The sequence below is a fragment of the Sorghum bicolor genome, chromosome 1 (genome assembly GCF_000003195.3).
Source record: "Sorghum bicolor cultivar BTx623 chromosome 1, Sorghum_bicolor_NCBIv3, whole genome shotgun sequence".
NCBI classification, from domain to species: Eukaryota; Viridiplantae; Streptophyta; class Magnoliopsida; order Poales; family Poaceae; genus Sorghum; species Sorghum bicolor.
The window spans coordinates 15014526-15033449 of NC_012870.2; the positions used below are offsets into that span (position 1 = coordinate 15014526).

At 39.9% G+C, this 18924-nt stretch overlaps 2 protein-coding genes across 6 annotated transcripts; one reads left to right on the forward strand and one right to left on the reverse strand.

Moving 5' to 3' along the window:
* LOC8063003 (DNA-binding protein SMUBP-2) lies at nucleotides 1267-8549 on the reverse strand. Of its 5 annotated transcripts, none has more exons than XM_002466827.2 (15): nucleotides 8390-8549; nucleotides 8201-8293; nucleotides 7995-8063; nucleotides 7660-7749; nucleotides 7488-7571; nucleotides 7089-7253; nucleotides 5572-5759; nucleotides 5295-5367; nucleotides 4761-4814; nucleotides 4120-4377; nucleotides 3553-3759; nucleotides 3349-3452; nucleotides 2874-3018; nucleotides 2245-2379; nucleotides 1267-1768 (listed from the first exon to the last, which is right to left on the reverse strand). In XM_002466827.2, exons 1-15 carry the CDS (start codon nucleotides 8498-8500, stop codon nucleotides 1592-1594), a joined length of 1953 nt encoding a protein of 650 aa, XP_002466872.1. In that variant the 5' UTR covers nucleotides 8501-8549; the 3' UTR covers nucleotides 1267-1591. The 5 variants fall into 5 exon arrangements, with proteins under 5 accessions (XP_002466872.1, XP_021307072.1, XP_021307074.1 ...); XM_021451397.1 differs by having other exon boundaries at nucleotides 7995-8068; XM_021451399.1 differs by having other exon boundaries at nucleotides 8201-8319; nucleotides 8390-8531.
* Nucleotides 8746-16604, forward strand: LOC8063004 (lysine--tRNA ligase). The gene is made up of 17 exons (XM_002464232.2): nucleotides 8746-8998; nucleotides 9107-9182; nucleotides 9409-9480; nucleotides 9570-9735; nucleotides 9821-9914; nucleotides 11343-11428; nucleotides 11832-11914; nucleotides 12170-12250; nucleotides 13075-13200; nucleotides 13269-13551; nucleotides 13656-13752; nucleotides 13881-14037; nucleotides 14358-14501; nucleotides 14582-14650; nucleotides 14959-15102; nucleotides 15216-15273; nucleotides 16350-16604. The coding sequence occupies exons 1-16, from the start codon at nucleotides 8874-8876 to the stop codon at nucleotides 15252-15254; spliced, it is 1842 nt and encodes a 613-aa protein (XP_002464277.1). The 5' UTR covers nucleotides 8746-8873; the 3' UTR covers nucleotides 15255-15273; nucleotides 16350-16604.

Consider the following 18924-nt stretch of genomic DNA (forward strand, 5'->3'; position numbering starts at 1 on the left):
CTACTTTCTTTTAGTCTCCGAAACAAAACAATGTAGGGACTAAAGTTTAGTCCCAGAGACTAAAGGAAGCAAACGGACTCTTAGTTATATGGATCTATGTACACCTATAGAACTATGCTTTATACTGTGAATAGGAGACATCCTATTTTAATTCGTCTGAGCACAAGCCGTTGAGATCAGATTATGGATGAAACAACAAAATAAATAGAAACCCTAATCATAAATGGAAAGTGTCCAATTAAAATATGAAAACGTGACTTAATTGGTCTTAGTTAGTCTTCAGGGCAGAGTGGAAGATGGGCGGAGACTTTGGAATGAGAAAAGTGATATATTCAAAATAATTGAACGAGGACTTGTATGAGGTAAAAATTTCATGTACTTAAATGTCCAGATTTCACATTGCATACTACTGTTCCTAGTAAAATAGTAAAATCAGATAGTAACTTTTATGCAGAGTGAACGGAAACGGACTCGGGAGAGTAAGCGATGAAAATTTAGAGGAGAAAAAAAACGGTATACATAATTTTAAATCACACTTGAATCAGCACAAGCTCATAGACTATGACTTTTAAAAGTTCTAGCTATCCCACAAAATATGAAAAGCAGTTTTTAACAATGTCTACCTAAATTACGACAATAACATAATCCATCGCTCTTAACACGATATACAAAAAGACAACTTTCAACGATCTCTAGCCGATCAAATACGGCCGTCTAAGACATTCTTCCACAAATTCTGTGTAAAGCAACTTTTAACAAGCTTTAACCGAATTGTGACAATCACACAATCCACCCCCTAAAATTTTGCAGCTTTTGGCACGTTCTACAAAGACAGCGTTTAACGACGTCTAGCTGATCAAATAGGGCTTTTGAGACATTCTTCTACTTCTACCAATTCTTCCGTTTACTCGCACCTTCTTCACCTTCACGTACAGACGAAGACGAGACAGACGAATGCTGTGAACTCAGCTGTAGTTGTTCACAGAACTTTGTAGAACTTGCAGCCCACCTCCTCCCGTCAAAAAATTACTAGAGCCTAGAGAAAACCGACAAAACGATAAGCAGCTGGCCGAGCACCACGTGTTCCTCCGTCCTTTTCCTACCACTACCAGACACGGGACTACACCGTGCGCTGCATCAGCGACAGCAATTCAGCATATTGTGGCGGATATTCCCACAAGCAGTGTGACAGTCCACACAGCCCGCCTAGCAGGAGTCGCGTCACCGGGACCAAAAGGTAAAGGAGAACAAAAGTACACTGTTCCATAGCAAATTCTCCACTGACCTCTTGCTTTTGTAAGATTTTCATTCCCATGGCATTGGCAACGGCAGTACAAAACATCATCATTTATGTGTTCACAAGGAAAAGAAAAAGCAAAGATAGGTAGCTAGGAACCATAGCTTTCATACAATCATACTGTTGTGTGTGCTCTCCAGCACTCTAATCTCCATGCAGAATTGCAGATCCTATCCACTTGCTCCACGGATATGCCAGATGCCATCACGCCAGACGTCGTACGCAAGGCTGGATGGAAAAAGCATCAGTTGCACGAACCACTAGAGTAGTTGGATTTAATTTGATTGACGCCAGTCAGCTGCTCTGGTATTCTGAAGCACTCAAGTACTCCCCGTTCTCCTCGAAGTATTCGACCAAGCGTTTCAGGAACCTGTCGTTGCTCACGGTCTCCACGTCACACACCAGACAGCACTGCCTCCTGGCGCGTGTCACCGCCACGTTCATCCGCCTGTGATCACTCAAGAACCCCACCTAATAAAAGAACCAAAGGCCACAAGGTTTACTCAGCAATGGCTACAGAAAACCCGGAGACAAAGACAACTATTGTGTTTGGATTATGAGGTGAAGTTTCCCACCTTATATGATCAAACATAACTAGGAAGTAGGAACATCTCATTTCAGTTGTTAAGTCAGGTTACCATTTTTTTCGCAAGTAGATTTCATTCATTCTCATGACAAAAATTACGAACTGTAGAATCACAACAAAACATCTGCAGATCATCTTGCATCAAAAAAAAAAAAATGCAGAACATGCTAGCAATGCTTATAGTCCATAGACCATTTTTTTTCCCTACATTTTTTCATAAAAAAACAAGCACACCTAAATCCTGTTTTTCTGGATATACCACGTAATGTTGTATATGCATCAGGGTCTAGTATTCCTGTATATGTACAAGTGAAAATAAGTACAGAATTTTCATCTAAGAGGTTCGCAGGAGGGGTTTTACCTCTTTCTTTGAGTTAGACCGGACCATTGAAATGATGATGGCTTCTTTCTCCCGGCCCTGAAACCCATCAACTGTCGATATCTCTAAATCTTTCAATTTAGCATCTTTGTTTCTCATCATCTTCAGGCAGGTTACCTGTGATATTAAACCATTCAATAATTCAGGCCTTCAGAACTAGGTGAAGCCCTCAAGAAGACACCATAAATTCATAACAGCCAGATGAATTAAAAGCTGAGAGTTGCAAGAAAATGTTTACAATGTAATAAAGCAAGTAAAAGACCGAGGCTATCGGCCATGTAAAATCTGCCAACCACCAACAATGGTGTAAATGAGAGGGAAAAAAAAAGATATACTGTAGATAGGCATCTTATATATTGAACCTTAACAGTGTGAGCACAAAAGACATGAAACAATAAGAACCTGTATAATGCCCCCCCCCCCCCCCCCCCACACACACACACAACAGAAGGCCGTGTTACATGCATACATATATTAGGTCATGACGATAGGACAGAGAAGTATAAAGCATGGTTATTAACCAGAAGACCATGTACCGCAGCCATCAGTGGATGACTGGTAAGATTAGATATTAACTTGAATATGCATAGGGTGACTAAGGGACCAAAAACCTGTGCAGAGTAAGGAGTAATTATTCCAATATCAGAAGCATTAACGCCACTCTCAACAAGCAACTTGGCATGGGCGATGGATACTGCTGCCTCGCCTTCATTCATGGTGCTCTCCTCTTCGTCTTTTACTTCTTCCATATCACACCTAAGAGTATTCGAAAATGTTAGAACATTATGTGAAAAGCATCCAGAGGATTCATCTCTTAGCCAAAAAGCATCTTTTTCAACCAACAAAAGGATGGCCCCACGCATCCTAATTATCTTCTTCGAATGCGAAGCATATTTCTACAGAGAAAATATTAATCCTATTTTCTTTTGTAAAGGTACTTAGCAATACTATTTGCATGGCATACAGAGCAAAAAGGAAAAAAATAAAGAGAAAATAGTGGAATCTCTATGTATGAACAGTCAACAAATATAATTACAATAGTGTTCTCATGTTCTGAAACAGCGAGAAACATCAGATAACAATCACCCTGTAGTGTCAATGAGTATAATAGTTGGTTCTGTTGAAGAAGATCTAGTGACTTCTTCAAGATCATAGAGCATATGCCCAGCAACACTAGAATGTGCTTTGATCTGAGAAGAAACAAGGGAACCATAAGATGAAGAAAGTGACAGAAAAACAATCAAAACAAGGACGGAACTGGTAGCATAATAGCATAGGGTAAATTCACACCTTATTATTGTAAAGTTCTTTAGATGACCAGCTCATAATGTGCTCGTGCATTCTGTACTGGACAGTGAGCATGGATGTGATTTCCTCTCCATATGCTTCAGTAAGGCGTTCAAAGAGTGTCTTTCCCATCCCCTTCTTTTCAGCCTCAACACTTTGAATTGTTGGAGGAAGTTGAAGATGGTCTCCAGCAAGAATACATCTTGGCCCCTGGATGCCAAGAAAGTAGATTAAGAAGCGCCAAATCATAATGCCAATCACTGAAACTACAGTTCTACATTATTACAACCACACTATTGTGCATGCTGATTTATACTAAACATAAAGGCAATTACTTAGCTAATGGCTTGCCTCGGTTTTCCCTTCCCCAGACCCCACTCATGTGGGAGCCTCCAGCACTGGGTCTGCCCTTTTAGCAGGATGCTTTAAGTGAATTTATGTTAAAAATTACTTCATAAATGTTATAAGATTTACCAAGTGAGCAATATTTGCGATGCTGTCAATAGATTCAAATTACATCACTACAGAGCACACCACAAACTTTGATTTGTGCTTCAATCTTATACTTACTTTCAACAAGGCTATCCAGCATGCCACCTCAAGTGCCTGAGCAGCTTCATCAATAACAACCAAATCAAATGTAATTCCGTTTAGCTTTTTTGAAGATGCGCCAGTCAAAGTTGTCAGCACAACATCAGCGTTTTTCAGTACATCAGTGACTGCAAGCTGCTGTCTTTTTCTCTCCTCTTTTGCAAGGGCTCTGAGCTCTTTCCTGATGTCCCGTTTAGTGTTCCTATCTTTAGCCTTCAGCAATTTGCTATTAAGCACCTACAGGAGACAGGATATATCAAGAAAAACCTAACCGCAGATGATAAAGTAACTGAAAACAAAATTATAAGAGGCTTGTCAGTAATTTGTTCTTTGATAGCTGTTGGTAGTGTCCAAAAAAATGTACACACTGCATTATCTTCTATTTGATTTTTTTGGGGTCCCTGATATGACCCCCTGACCTCATTTTGTAGTTACATCACTCGATTCGTAAAACTTAACGTATATATTGTGATAAATCTGGTGATGTAGTTTTTGCATATCAGAACATTAATACTTAAAACATATTCATGTTCAAGTTTTGAAAGCCTGGCACCATGAATTCTAAGCAGTCATGGTGTAAATAAAAGCAAGAATTTGGAAGTGAATGAATAGCTGTTTACCTTCATTTCCTTGCGAATGTCTCCTGCCAAGCTGCTATTATCAGCTCGTAATACCTGGTCCCCCAGAAGTCATGTGAACACATAGAGGTATCACAGGTCAAAGATCATATGACTTTTGTTTATATACTCAAACGAGATATCTTACAGTAATTTTAAACTGGATATCATTTACAGTTATTTAAATTGATTTAAATAAAGTGCATGTATAGTGATATGGTTGATAACAAAAGGAAAAGACAATATAAAACTAACTCATTTCTTGACGTTGGGAAAAGAAATGATCACACTGCAATAACAGAGGCAAAAACTGATCTGCCCAAAGGGAATGCAAAGATTCATAATCTGAATTTTCATAAATATCCAATAAAGGTAAATGATGATTACACTTTACAATGTATTTGGATAAGCCAATAGTTAGAAAATAGTCAATCGCCACTTACGAAGTAAATAGCAAACTTCATGCATCTAGAAATTCTAGTTCCAACTTGCAAAGCATAGAAGCAAACTGATAAGCCACTAAAAATAGTGAAATACCTGTGCATCAAGAGCGCTGTCGAGCACTTGGGGCAGTAAACGAGCAGGGTGCCCTAACCTCACCAATTTTGTCCTGCAGAAGTTTAACAGGCTCATATAACATTTAGCAAATTGGTGAAAAACGGCATATATTGTGTCACTTATGGGACAATGAGATTATTCACATCCCATCTTCTCCAAAATAGATGCAGTATATGCTTGTCGTTTCTTTCCAACAGAAATCTCAAAGCAAAAAAATTCAGTGATCAACATATTTCATAACTTTGTTTCAGCAAACCTGTATCGTGCAAGTCGTTCAACAATATTATCCACAGCAATATTAGAAGCAGCACAGGCAAGAATCTTTGATCCACGCTTGACCTCCTGCAATATTATCTCAATAATAGTTGTTGTTTTCCCAGTTCCAGGAGGTCCATGAAGCAAGAAAACATCCCTTGATCCAAGAGCCTTTGAAATAGCCTCTTTCTACAGAAGACACATACAACATTTATTATAAAGTGGTAAAAAAGCATCCAGTTTATGCCCTGCAGTTTAAATAATATGCTGTGTCTTGGATGTTTATACAAAAGAAATTGAAAAACATATATGGTGTACAAGGCCAAAGATCAAAACAGTATTTGTGCAGCTCCTGATTTTTTCAAACAATAATAACTTTCTAATAGAAACCTCTACTCTGAAACTTTGTAAAACACTAAAACATCAAAACAATCACAAGTTACAAATGACACAGAAACAACCTAATGCCAAGGTAAACCATCAACATTTAAGAGGGTGCTACGATAGTAGACTGCTGGCTCTACTGCTATGCAAACAAGGCCGACTAACTAGTAGTATAATATTGAGAGGTAAGAGGGCGAAATATAGATGCAGCCATAATGCAAAATGTGATGGCACACCCACAAGTTGCTGATGCCTGCTGGGCTGGTTTCAGTTGCTACTTCTATTACCGATTTAAATTCAAGAAATACTTGCAATTGAATAAAAATCTGCAGTTGTAATGAATAAAACAAACTATCAACAGCTGTTATATCTTTCTTTTGAAAGACTCAAACTTAATTCAGAGTGTAAACTGTTGCATATTTTGCTGCATTACATGGTGGTAGCCACACAGTGAATCATTCTGTGGATGTGCTTCTTCATAGTACAATCTATGAATGTGCTTCTTCATAGTACAACCATAGTACTAAAATGTTAAATGTACTCAAGTTTAACCAGTCATGAAGGAATTAGGTATCTTAGTTTTAACCTCGGCTTGAAATACTTTCAAATAGTGACAGCATCTCTCCATATGGTGATAAAACTGATAAAAGCAACTAGAACTGCAACTGCATCATCTTTAGAGTAGCCATTTAAATATGGCAGGCAACAGACACTAACAAAATCCTTTCTAGCATTGCAGCATTTAATTAATGGCAGACATCCTGGTGAATTGAATTGCAATTCTGGCTCCCATAATAATAATAATTATATACTTTAAGTTAACACGGCACTACGGCAGGTTGAAAAATCAAACTATAAATTCATACATGACTCAACTTCATGCAATTGTAATTAACAATTTACAAGGAAAGAGGGATTACAGAACAAAACAATTTACTAAAAAATTCTATGGTAAATCGTCTTTAAAATAATATAGTAAACCCTATTATCCCAGGAAAATAATAAGTTGCATTTGTATATGGCTTTTCTTTAACTCATACCATGTGGATCAGAGGATAAATGGAACTTAACGATGCTGCATCACACAATCAAGAGCTGAATGCAACCAACAAAGGAAGTATTTCAAATGGTAACCTGTGAATCATCCAAGTTCTTATTGAATGGACTGAATTTCATAGTATCCTTGGAGCGCATGGGTGCCTTCTCTCCAAATAAAACAGGAACAAGGTTTGCACAAGGTCCTGTTTGGACAGCCTTGCTAAGTTCAATTAGTGCATCCTTCATCCTCCGATAAGTGACCTAGAATAGGGATTATCATAATTTGATGTCTGGGTGGTCTGGCAAGCCAGTAAAATCTAAACTACACAAGGAGAAAATCGACAATGAAAGAGGTATATTTAAACTGTAGGTCAATGTAACCAGCAATTAACAAACATGGACAATATGACATTACAAACAAAGAAGTGCAATTATGAGCTTAAAAGGCTGTGATTATCAGGAGAAAGCATGGAATGCTGCACAATGGCAAAGTACCTCATTTGCAAGCTTCTCAAGACGCAGAGGGCTATTTAAACCATCTTCAGGAATATCATCAAAAGCAACAGTAATGGAAGAATCCTGTTGGTTAAGAAACAAAATTGATATTATTATTACTCCTACACACAGAGCAAGCCTTAAATTGCTGGCAGCATTAGATGACATGTACCTTTAAGCGATAAACCACACCTTGACCAAGCGAAGCAGATCCGGCATCTGCCTTATTTGGCTTCAGGGCAACCACATCATGCGTTCCAAACTGCAGTAGAATGGAAAAGTGAAGTTAGCATTATCAGTCTCAGTGAACATGTTTTCAATCAACATCCTGTGAATATAAAGGAACTTGTGTGCCTTTCCTATGTCACACTGTCACCACACAGTATATCATGATTATGTATACAACGGAAAGTGACACAAAGCTCATTTGCAAAACAATCTGAATTCCTAACCCTAATGCCACAACAGCAAGCAACGAAAAGAGAGGGCGAGAGACAGCAGCCTCACCTTGTGAGCCGGGAGAACGTCGCCTTTGTTGGGCTGGAACTCCAGGAGCGTCTTCCCCATCAGTCCCGTCTACTCTACGCGCCAAGCAGCATAAGCAAGTCAAAGGCCATTAGAAGTCTAGCACTGAAGACTGAACTGCAGCATTCCTATTCCTATCACACCAAGCAGCAGAAGCAGCAACAGAAGTAGAGAACTGAAGCAGCAACCTGGGCATCGGTGCACTTGAGGTTTGCAATGACGCAGCCCCGCCTCTCCAGGCTCTTGGCGCTCGTCTCGGACTCCGCCGTTATCTCCGCCGCCTGCGCACCCACCCCAGACGCTCTCACTATCCATTTCTGTCACCAGCCGAGTCAACCGCAAACTTGAAATAGGAGAGAGAGAGAGAGAAAAAAAACCTTCTCGAGATCGATGAGCGGGGCCATGGAGGACACGAACTCCTGCAGCGACATCATCCTCCCCGCCGCGCCCTTGCCGCCGCCGCCTCCGCCTCCGCCTCTCCCCGCCATTGCCTTGCCCACTGGAATCGGACACGAATACACGATTGGCCTTGTCGAGAAAATCATTAGCAGCCTTCGCCAAAAAGGAGAAAAATCATTACCAGGGCCGTGTCCCGTGTTGGGCTGAACCCACGTTGTTCAAAATGGCCCATCAGATGACTTGGCGGCCCATGTCAATGCCGTGGCCCGTGGGTATCAGATGACTTGGCGGCTACGAAGGTTTTCCTTTCCTCCGCGCCGCCACTCGCTGCGCTGCCCTAAAACCCTACCACCACCTGCGCCTCCACATTCCAACCGCAACCGCGTCTCATCTCGTTCGCCGTTCTCCTCCCGCCCGGCCGCAGCACAAGTCACAGCGAAACCCTAGAGGTCCGCGCGCGACATGGCGGACGGCGCGGGATCGGCGTCTGGTCTGGAGGAGAAGCTCGCGGGGCTCTCAACGGGCGGCGACGCGCAGAATCCTCCGCCGGCGGGTGAGGGCGGAGAGGAGCCGCAGCTCTCGAAGAAGTATGGGACATCCGAGCCTTCCTCTCCCATTTTGGTTTTATTTGGTATTTCTGTTTTCTGATTAGGGGGGGGATTGGTTGTTCCGTGTTTGATGTTTGATGTGTACAGCGCGAAGAAGAGAGAGGAGAAGAGGAAGAAGCTGGAAGAGGAGCGGAGGCTCAAGGAGGAAGAGAAGAAGAACAAGGTGAGGAACATTTTTGTTGTTGTTTCTTCCTGTTACTGCAATTCTTGTTATTATGTGCTAAATCAGCGAGTCCTGGATTAATTTGGTTAGAACATGCCATTCCTTCCACTAAGTATTGTTCGCTTGGTTAGCTTATAGAAGTTGACTGTAGTTTTGCAGTTGGAAGTTAAATTTTCACAATGTTAGTGCCAAGCTCAAAATTGATGTGTGCCTTCTGTTGTTGTAGGCTGCGGCAGCTGCTGCCAGTGGAAAGCCTCAGAAGGCATCTGCTGCTGACGATGATGACATGGATCCCACTGTATGTTGCATCTTTGCTTTTCCTGTCTTGCTTTTTAAATTCTGTTCCTTATTCTTACTCTTATTGGATGGATGTGTTTCCTGCTGCAGCAATACTATGAGAATAGGCTCAAGACTCTTGATTCGCTCAAGGCCACAGGTGTAAACCCCTATCCCCATAAGTTCCCAGTTGGCATCTCTGTAGCCGAATACATTGAGAAGTTCAACACCTTGAGCAATGGGGAGAAGCTTACAGATGTGACAGAGTGTTTAGCTGGTAACTCCTTTTGTTTTCCTCCTAGGGTTGTAGTCTTAAGTTGGAGATTCATATAGGTCTCATTTGTATTTTTCTTTTATCAAAGGGAGGATCATGAACAAGAGAACATCATCATCTAAGCTATTCTTTTATGATCTTTATGGTGGGGGCATGAAGGTTCAAGTGATGGCTGATGCCAGGTAAAACTTTCACGTCTATTATGGTGTTCGATTGTCATATTTCTTCAATTGTCAACCACTGCATGGGGTTTATATTTTTTTTATGCACTGGATTATGGCCCTTTTTGGTGCATCGGCTTTCGAGCTTCTGCTTCTTTTTCAGCTGCCACAGATGCCAAATGCGAAACTTTTCAGGTAGCCTAAAATCAAGCGCTTGTGCGAAATGAACTAGCATGCAATTTTTCCTGCGGTGGCAGGGGACCAGCTTTTACAACCACGCCTCCCCTGCATGACTGCCTGATACTTGTGCTCCCTTCCCATGCATGCTACTTTTCGCTTCTCTCCCACAGCAAGCAGCAGTGGCGCTTTCACCTCCCTCCTCTGCCAGAAGACCTCCACTCCTCCACCAGTGCCCCTGCGGTTGTGCCATTCCTTTGCCACGCTGCTCTCTGCATTTGTCACCCGAGCTTGAGGCTATGCCACCCCTCCAGCATCTGGCTCTCTGCCCTGGAAGGTCATGAAGCTCGCTAGCGGCGGATCCGCACACAAGTCCCTTTCCCTCCTCACCATTCCTGCCAGACTAAGTGGTGCGCAACCTCCCTGTTCCTGTGTGACGAGATCCAGCCAGGGGGGTGCACATTTGCTCACCCACGCCAGCAGTTGTGTTTCCACAGAAGGCCATCCAGGACAGGCCATCGATTTGCTCTTCTACGATGAGAGCACTGGAGGCAACCTTGTTCATCTCTGAATCCTTACAAAAAAGTTGAAAGAGAATACGAACATCCGAACGTTTTATTCAGCAGCTTGTCTTGGAAGTGGCTTCTCTGCGCAGTTAGAACAAAGCACCTTATACAGAAGTTTAAGCTGTTCCAAACCAGGCCTCACTCATCCCCTGTTCTGCGCTAACTAGCTCCCTGGTGGTAGAATTCATGCTTTAACTATGCATATTCATGGTAGATTCAAGCATCAGTAGTTAAACCAAGTCACAGTATACATAGACTACTTATCCTACTTGGCTGCTTATGTAGTAGTAGTTTGTGATGGAAATACTCCATGAACTATACTAATGGCATATAATATGGCTTAGCTAGTTTAACTTTTAATTTCTTGATCAGCAAAAGATAGTCTCATAGATCTACAATATTTGTCAGCTCTAGAGATAGGTGGCCTATTTTGTAGAATAGTTAAGCCTCATGTGGTGACATGATGAAGTATCTCATTTGTGCCAAAAGGTCTTGTTTTCCTTGTGCTTTTATTTATATCGCAGGACCAAACATTAGGTTATGTTTTTTAGTGGACACTGCATACTTAATAGTTCTGCTTGCAGATATTTCCTTGATAACCTATTTTCTCAATTATAAATAATTTTTATCATGTAAAAGTGTGATTTAAAAGATCAATTATTTACACTGAACTGAATTTTTTTTTTACCTTTTTTATTTTTTATAGGACCTCAGAGTTGGACGAAGCTGAATTTTCTAAGTATCACTCAGGTGTGAAGCGAGGTGATATTGTTGGCATAGCTGGCTATCCAGGTTTGTAGTGTTCAGTTCAAAGTTTAGAACTATAAGTAGGGACTTCTATGATTAGTTGAAATATTACTATTTGTATTTAGCTGGTTTCAAACTTTCATTGCATGATTCAAGTAGTATGTTTTCTTGAAAAAACTGTACTGTTATGTAGTTTGTCCCTGGTTAACTCATCAGTTCTATTGTTTGCCCGATCAAGCACTCAATGATTTGATGATTGTAATGTTTTTCTTGCTATCTTTTATAGACTTGATGTTTCAATTGTTGAGCATCAGGAAAATACAATCCAGTTACACAAGTGATAGTAGTGCATGCTGTTTGTCTGAGCAATTACAAAATCATAAGATTTCTTGCTATTTTATTGTATTTTTTCTATGTTTGATAAGTTAATCAATATGTTGAACATCAGGAAAAAGCAACAGAGGGGAGCTTAGTGTATTCCCAAAGAAATTTGTCGTGCTCTCTCCATGTCTTCATATGATGCCTCGGCAGGTGAGAATCAAAATTTAATTCAAAAAAAGTATTTCTCTTTTTATTGTTTAATAAAACATAGAAGGAAGTTGACCAATAACTTGCAATTTTTGGACCCTCTGGATATTGTGGGGGACTGGCTTTGGCAAACTTTATGCTTTCAAGAAGGCCCTATTATATAGTTGAAATGTTTACATATTTAGTGTTATTAAGCTATCCCCATTTTCCTATAATATTAGTTGCAATCTTTACATATCAAATATTTATTTATTACAGAAAGGTGAAGGAAGTGCGGTGCCTGTACCGTGGACTCCAGGAATGGGTAGGAACATCGAAAATTATGTTTTGAGGGATCAGGTTTGTCATCATTCTTCATTATGTCTTACTCTTCTTAAACATAAACACTGGTTATTTACCATTTCTTCAGGCAAGCAATATCGTTTTATTTCCTGACATTCTGTGGTTGCAAACATTTGAAGCATGTTGCAAGAATAAAGTGCTTTCCTCTGGCATCCTGAATATGTAACAAACAACTAGGGAACATTTCTGATCATAATGGACCACTGTAATCTAATCCCGGAGCTCAAAACTATGCAATGCAGTCAGCTTTTTTGGGTTCATGTGGTTAGGCCATTGTTGTGAGGACACTTGTAAGGTTTAGTGAGCCTGTTGAAACAATAGAAAATATGCCTACACACTTAGGCTTTGTTTCTATGCGCTAGGATGGTGTAGTATCCTGGCCCGATGTTGGACCACCCTTTGTAGAATACAAATAAGGACTTACTGTGCAGACAGACAATACTTGCATGCTTAGGGGGTTAATCATTTTTTCTAACTTTGCTGTCTCAAGTCACCTCTATGTTATGTTTATTTTGAGAAATGGGATGCGTATGACACATCCAATCCTGATCTCGAACCTGACCCACAATTTTTTCGGGCATAAGAATTCTATATGGGCTGGGCACTCACCAGTTAGCACGTTATTATATTAACAGAAGTGAGGGATGGCGTTATCCTACTGATCATATGGGTTGATTCCTGAAACCAAATACATCTATTGTTTCTTTAGCAAGTTAATTGTGAACAATGAATGGTTTCACTTTCACTTTTGCCTATGTTCAAATGTTGATAATAACTAGAAAGAATTATTTGGTTTTTAACTGTTTGTTTTCTGATGTCAGGAAACTCGGTATCGTCAAAGGTATCTTGATCTTATGGTAAACCATGAAGTGAGGCATATCTTCAAGACACGATCTAAAGTTGTCTCATTTATCCGGAAGTTCCTTGATGAACGTGAATTTTTGGAGGTAAGCACAAGATTTGTGCAGTTTCTTTCCAGTTGACACCTCAATATCTGATGTTTTGTGTATTATAGGTGGAGACTCCGATGATGAACATGATTGCTGGTGGAGCAGCTGCGAGGCCTTTTGTTACACACCACAATGAATTAAACATGAGGCTTTTTATGCGTATTGCTCCTGAATTATATCTGAAGGAATTGGTTGTCGGTGGATTGGACCGTGTCTATGAAATTGGAAAACAATTCAGGAATGAAGGAATTGATTTAACACACAATCCTGAATTCACAACTTGTGAATTTTATATGGCTTATGCCGATTACAATGATTTGATGGAGCTTACTGAAACCATGTTGTCAGGTAACATGTGTTGACTAAATAATGCTGCACCATTGTAACTTCTTCATCACATCTTTTAAAAATGGAAAATTTACACCTATACATTTTTATTTTATGGTTAATAGGCATGGTTAAGGAGCTGACAGGTGGCTATAAGATAAAATATCATGCAAATGGAGTTATGAACCCCCCAATAGAAATTGATTTCACGCCTCCCTTCAGGTAATCAACAGATGCTCTTCAAAGCATCAATATAACTTATATTTTCCCTAGGTGTGCCTTTTACATGTTCTTCAATCTGCAGTTGCTACAAACTCTGATACATTTTTTTTTATTTTGTCTTATTGCAGAAGGATAGATATGATTAAAGATTTGGAGGTTGTGGCCAATCTCAATATACCAAAAGATCTATCTAGTGATGAAGCAAATCGTTACTTGATAGAAGCATGTGCGAAGTATGATGTGAAATGTCCACCTCCCCAAACGACATCACGGTTGCTTGACAAGGTTTCTATTTTGACTTAATGAAACTGCAGCATGCTGTTGTATACTTGTATTTCATTTTGGCAGTTAGATTTTAGTACTGATAATATACTTTACTTGAAGAAGCATGCATTGTCCATCCCCTGATTTGTTTAGGTCTTTATTGGTGTTGATTTTAATACTGTTCCATTCTATTGAGAAAAAACACATTTGCTTAGCTTGAATTCATTTGTTTACATGTCAAGGTTTTGGCCTTTTGGAGTTTGGGTCAATCATTTCTGTTGCAGTGTATCCATTAAAATATATTTGCTATAATACTGATGTGTTCTGTTGCTATTGGATAGTTAGTTGGCCATTTCTTGGAGGAGATGTGTGTGAATCCAACATTTATCATCAATCATCCAGAGATAATGAGTCCATTGGCAAAGTGGCATAGGTCCCGACCTGGATTGACTGAGAGGTTCGAGCTATTTGTTAACAAGCATGAGGTATAGACTGTTCTTTGTTGGCACTACTTCCATGTTTTGCTTCCTTGATGTTTCACAGTATGACCTTCAAATGCCTGTAGGTGTGCAATGCATACACAGAGTTAAACGATCCTGTTGTGCAGAGGCAACGGTTTGAGGAACAACTAAAGGTAATTTTTAACTTAATGAACACTCAAGTAACCTTGCAGATTGTATATTCCTTTAAGAAGTAACCTAAGTCATCACTATGTTTTGGATTTCTGAGTCCAAGCATGCATGTGCACATGTGCGCCTAAGAATATAGAACCAAAAAGGAATGTATGTTGGTAGGGATAGGATGTCAAGAAGAACACAAAAGTTCATTAACCTTTTCCTGTTATGTTTTCAATTGGGCATTAACTGGGACTTGCATTTGCTGTTCTCTATTCTTTATTAGGAGTGGTGAGTTGTGTTGTCTTTAACATTGTATCATGTCCAGGATCGTCAATCTGGTGATGATGAAGCTATGGCCTTGGATGAAACATTCTGTACTGCCCTTGAGTATGGTCTACCACCAACAGGCGGTTGGGGCTTGGGAATTGATCGCCTAACGATGTTGCTAACAGATTCTCAGAACATTAAGGTTCGAGTATTTCCATCAGTTCTTTTCAATAGGAATGTCCAATGCTTTCTTGACATTCTTGACGTTCACTGGGATATTATTGACTAAGATATTATCTTTCAATGCAAACTCAGGAAGTTCTTCTATTCCCGGCTATGAAGCCTCAAGAGTAGCTATCCACAGAGCCAAAGGGTATGCTTATGAGTCGAACTTTTAGGACTCTTTGTTTGCTTGATTGAGAACAGTAAATGTTAATTTTCAAGCATGCAAGGCATTTTTTTCAACGTATTTTTCAAGTTGAAAGAGCAATTAATAATGCACCTTTCTGAGGTATTATTTAGAATTAGGATGTCTAAGTCAACAACTTTTTAGGCCAAGTCACCTCTCTACATTATTTTTTGCTTTTTGTTGCACTTGTAGGTTTAAACTTGCAATTTATTTGAATGCTTTCTTGAAGGGTGTCTAGAGACTGATCTTTGCTCACCTCTGGATAAAGCGTTTACAATTGTTTATCACTAGCTGCAGTGTTTGATACACAGCCATCTAGTTACATGTGCACTACAGTTCAGGATGATCCAAGGTTTTGTTTTTGTTGTCTTGAGTTAGAGTTTTCAAAGATAGTACGGAATTATAACTTTCTCCACAGAAATTATGAACATGTAGAATATTCTATTTTGTTATATTCTATGCAGTCAGCAATAACTGCTAGCAACCCACAATTAGCTGAGCCCAAATGAGAGTGCATTGAAAGCTACATTACCATTTCCACCAGTATAGCCCTGAAAAGGGACTAATGACATATATATTTTACACGTCATGACTTGGCACCAGCAAAGAATGATGATTGCCTATTGCCTTGTGCTGAGCTTGAGGTGAAGCTCTGAATTTAACTTTGTGGGAAACTCACGTTGACACTGAGTTATGAGTCGCTTCAGTCATTTGTGCTGCCTTAAAAGGAGAGGACTGATGCCATGTGTTTTAGGAAATACATAGTTACACACCTGCTTTTGGTAGGGTTAAGATTTAAAATTTTAAACCCTACACAATGGAGACATTTCAAGAAATCTGTCTGATTCTAGATTCCCTGGACGACTTAGTGCACTGTTCTACTTTTTATTGGAAGCTTTATTTGAGATGCTGCATTTTCAGTTTTCTAGTGCTCGATGCTGATTGTGTTGTATAATTCTGACGCGCTCATTGTTGATTTTTACATTAGATGCACCGCATCTAATTTTTTGGTTACACTAACTCAGATTTTTGTCTCACAGTTCAAAGCAAACATGATGCTACATAGCCTGGAGGATAGCGAAGTCCTTGCATCTGTTGTGACTTATACATCTTTTTGCCCGTGTGTGTGCAAGGTTTCCATTTTTCATTATTTTTCTAAACCATTGTGTATTGGCCGGTCGCCAGTTATTAACCAGAAAATGTAAGAAAGTTCAGTTTAACTTCAAACATGAAATTTTGCAAATACTCTGGTTCTGTGCAATGTGTGCGCTCAAATTAGATTGGTGAGACAAGCATGTGCAAAATGTGTGATCGTTGTCTACTTGAAGCTAGTGTTTAGCCATTATTCAGGCTAAACTGCCACTGGAATGTGCAAAACGATCTTTTTTGAACAGGATATGTGATTTTGCCAAAAAAAAAAAGAACAGGATATATAGAAACCTTAACCAGCATGTTCGTTTGGTTGACAAGTCATAACAAGTATTAAAAAAACATTGCTAAATGGCTGGCAGATTCGGTAAATAAGCTTAAAGAGGGTTGACAAGTCATAACAAGTATTAAAAAAATATTGCTAAATGGCTGACAGATTCGGTAGATAAATTTAAGAGAATAGACTGTCATTTTCATGTAGAAAGGTACAATTTCCTTTTTTTTCGGCAGCAAATTTACACACATATTTGTTTCTTTCGCTGAATTTAATAATTATATGGCGTATATTTGTGGCATTGTAAACTAAACCTGTGTAAATCTTTCCAAATGGCTTTGGAATTGTCTGACTCGTTGCCTCTTTGGATCGTCATCACCTACGGCTTTGCTGCACGTAACCAGCATCTCCATTTTTCATCAACTTCTGGATCCGAGTTCACCAGAATTCATCCATTTTTCATCAACTTCTGGATCCAATTCACCAGAATTCAGTTCACATAATTCAGTTCACCAAAATCCAGTCGTGATATCTGCACTTCTCCACTGCCTCAGGTCGCAAGCAGTACAATCGAGCAACCTCAATGTATATGGACCAAGTAGTCCATATACATGAGACCTACATAAGTAGTCCATAGTTATTATTTTTTTGCTCACAATGTTCAGCCAACAAAGTAGTCCACAAGGTAAGGTCCACTAGAGATTAAAAATTATTCTTTCCAACCATCTCATCTTTCATGACACAAGAGAGAGAGCATGGAGAGAGAAAATAACATTTTTTTATTGCTTATGGGTAGTCCATAGGGCTACGGGTAGCTTTTGTTATAGACTGCTATATGGACTACCTCCACAATGTTTCAGTTAGCTGAGGCCAGTCTCAATGGCCCGTTTCAATGCACTGTTTCCAAAACAAATCTGCTGACAGAGCATCAATGAAACGAACAATGAAACAACCTCCACAATGCATGAGTTTCACCTTGATGTTTCCTAGACTGGGCAAAGCATTTAATTACTGCAAAATGATTGGACCACATGCAAGATGGTGAAACGATTTAGTCCTCAGTGGGGATTTCATCCTATTTCACCGCGTGGGAAACAACGCCAGCGGAGTTTCACCATGGTGAAACTACTTCCTTCTCTCTCCTCTTCGTTTCATGCAAAAAGTGCAGTTTTGCTGACATGGCGCTCTAATAAATGTGCATGACATCCTGGTGAAACCTCCACTGAGACTGGCTTGATAGAGAGTATTTTATTCCCTATGGACTACTTTCTCTGAACATTGTGGTTGCCCTAAGGCCAGTCTCGATGCATGTTTCATGAGAGTGTCATGCACATTAAATATGGTGCCACATAAGCAAAATTGCTGACTTGGCAGGGCCATTAAATGAAGAAGTTTTATGAGATGAGAGAGGAATTCCATCCCCATGAAACTCTTGTGGCTCGGTTATCTCGTTTATAGTCTTGATAACTGTGTCATGAAACTATGCATTGAGACTGGCCTAATGTTATTTGTTCAACTGCCGCAATAGAGGCAGATCAAGGGAACAGGACTTGACACTAATCCCAAGCACTAATGCCTTATCAATGTTTTCACTGAACGCAGTTGGACGCATTTGCTCGACTCGACGGTGAGCAAGCACTCCAGTGCTGCCCGCTCGCCGTGGGCGCGATGCTCCACATCGCGGCCGCATTCGGCTCCCAAGGTCACCGCAGGGAAGGCGTAGAGGCCAGGATTTGTCAGTCTCTTCGCCTCCTGGTGCCAGGTTTTGCACAGATTTGGCTGATGATGTGAATTAGCAACCGAACTACCTGCTACTATGTGCGATTGCAAGAAGCAAATCATATTCTTCATCACTTCGTATGGGTTTTTTTTTTTTTTTGACAGCACACTTCGTATGGTTAGAACTGCACATAATTGTTTTCATGTGCATCCTTGAAATAAGACTGAAAATAAAGCCGTGACGTTAGCAGAGATACTATACTAGTTAATTGTATATATTAGGATGTATTGATCTTTGACGTGATGAAATTCTCGGTTTCGTTCAAACATACGCAGACTATCTTATCTGTCAAATTTACTAGTCATTCAGTAGTGTTTTTCTCTCACGACAAATTAGCGAAGTATTTTTAGCTATGGCTTTTCAGCCAAGCGAACAGGAAACGCTTCTGCTATTTAAATGGCTACCAAACGAA

What these genes read in the sequence shown, in the direction of transcription:
- LOC8063003 (XM_002466827.2), bottom strand. Translation starts at nt 8,500, where the DNA reads ATGGCGGGGAGAGGCGGAGGCGGAGGCGGCGGCGGCAAGGGCGCGGCG. An exon ending in CGCTCATCGATCTCGAGAAG is followed by an intron (nt 8,294 to 8,389) that starts GTTTTTTTTCTC and finishes GTGGGTGCGCAG; the next exon opens with GCGGCGGAGATAACGGCGGA. An exon ending in GCTGGATAGCCTTGTTGAAA is followed by an intron (nt 3,760 to 4,119) that starts GTAAGTATAAGA and finishes CTTGGCATCCAG; the next exon opens with GGGCCAAGATGTATTCTTGC.
- LOC8063004 (XM_002464232.2), top strand. Translation starts at nt 8,874, where the DNA reads ATGGCGGACGGCGCGGGATCGGCGTCTGGTCTGGAGGAGAAGCTCGCG. An exon ending in ATGATGACATGGATCCCACT is followed by an intron (nt 9,481 to 9,569) that starts GTATGTTGCATC and finishes TTCCTGCTGCAG; the next exon opens with CAATACTATGAGAATAGGCT. An exon ending in GATTTCACGCCTCCCTTCAG is followed by an intron (nt 13,753 to 13,880) that starts GTAATCAACAGA and finishes GTCTTATTGCAG; the next exon opens with AAGGATAGATATGATTAAAG.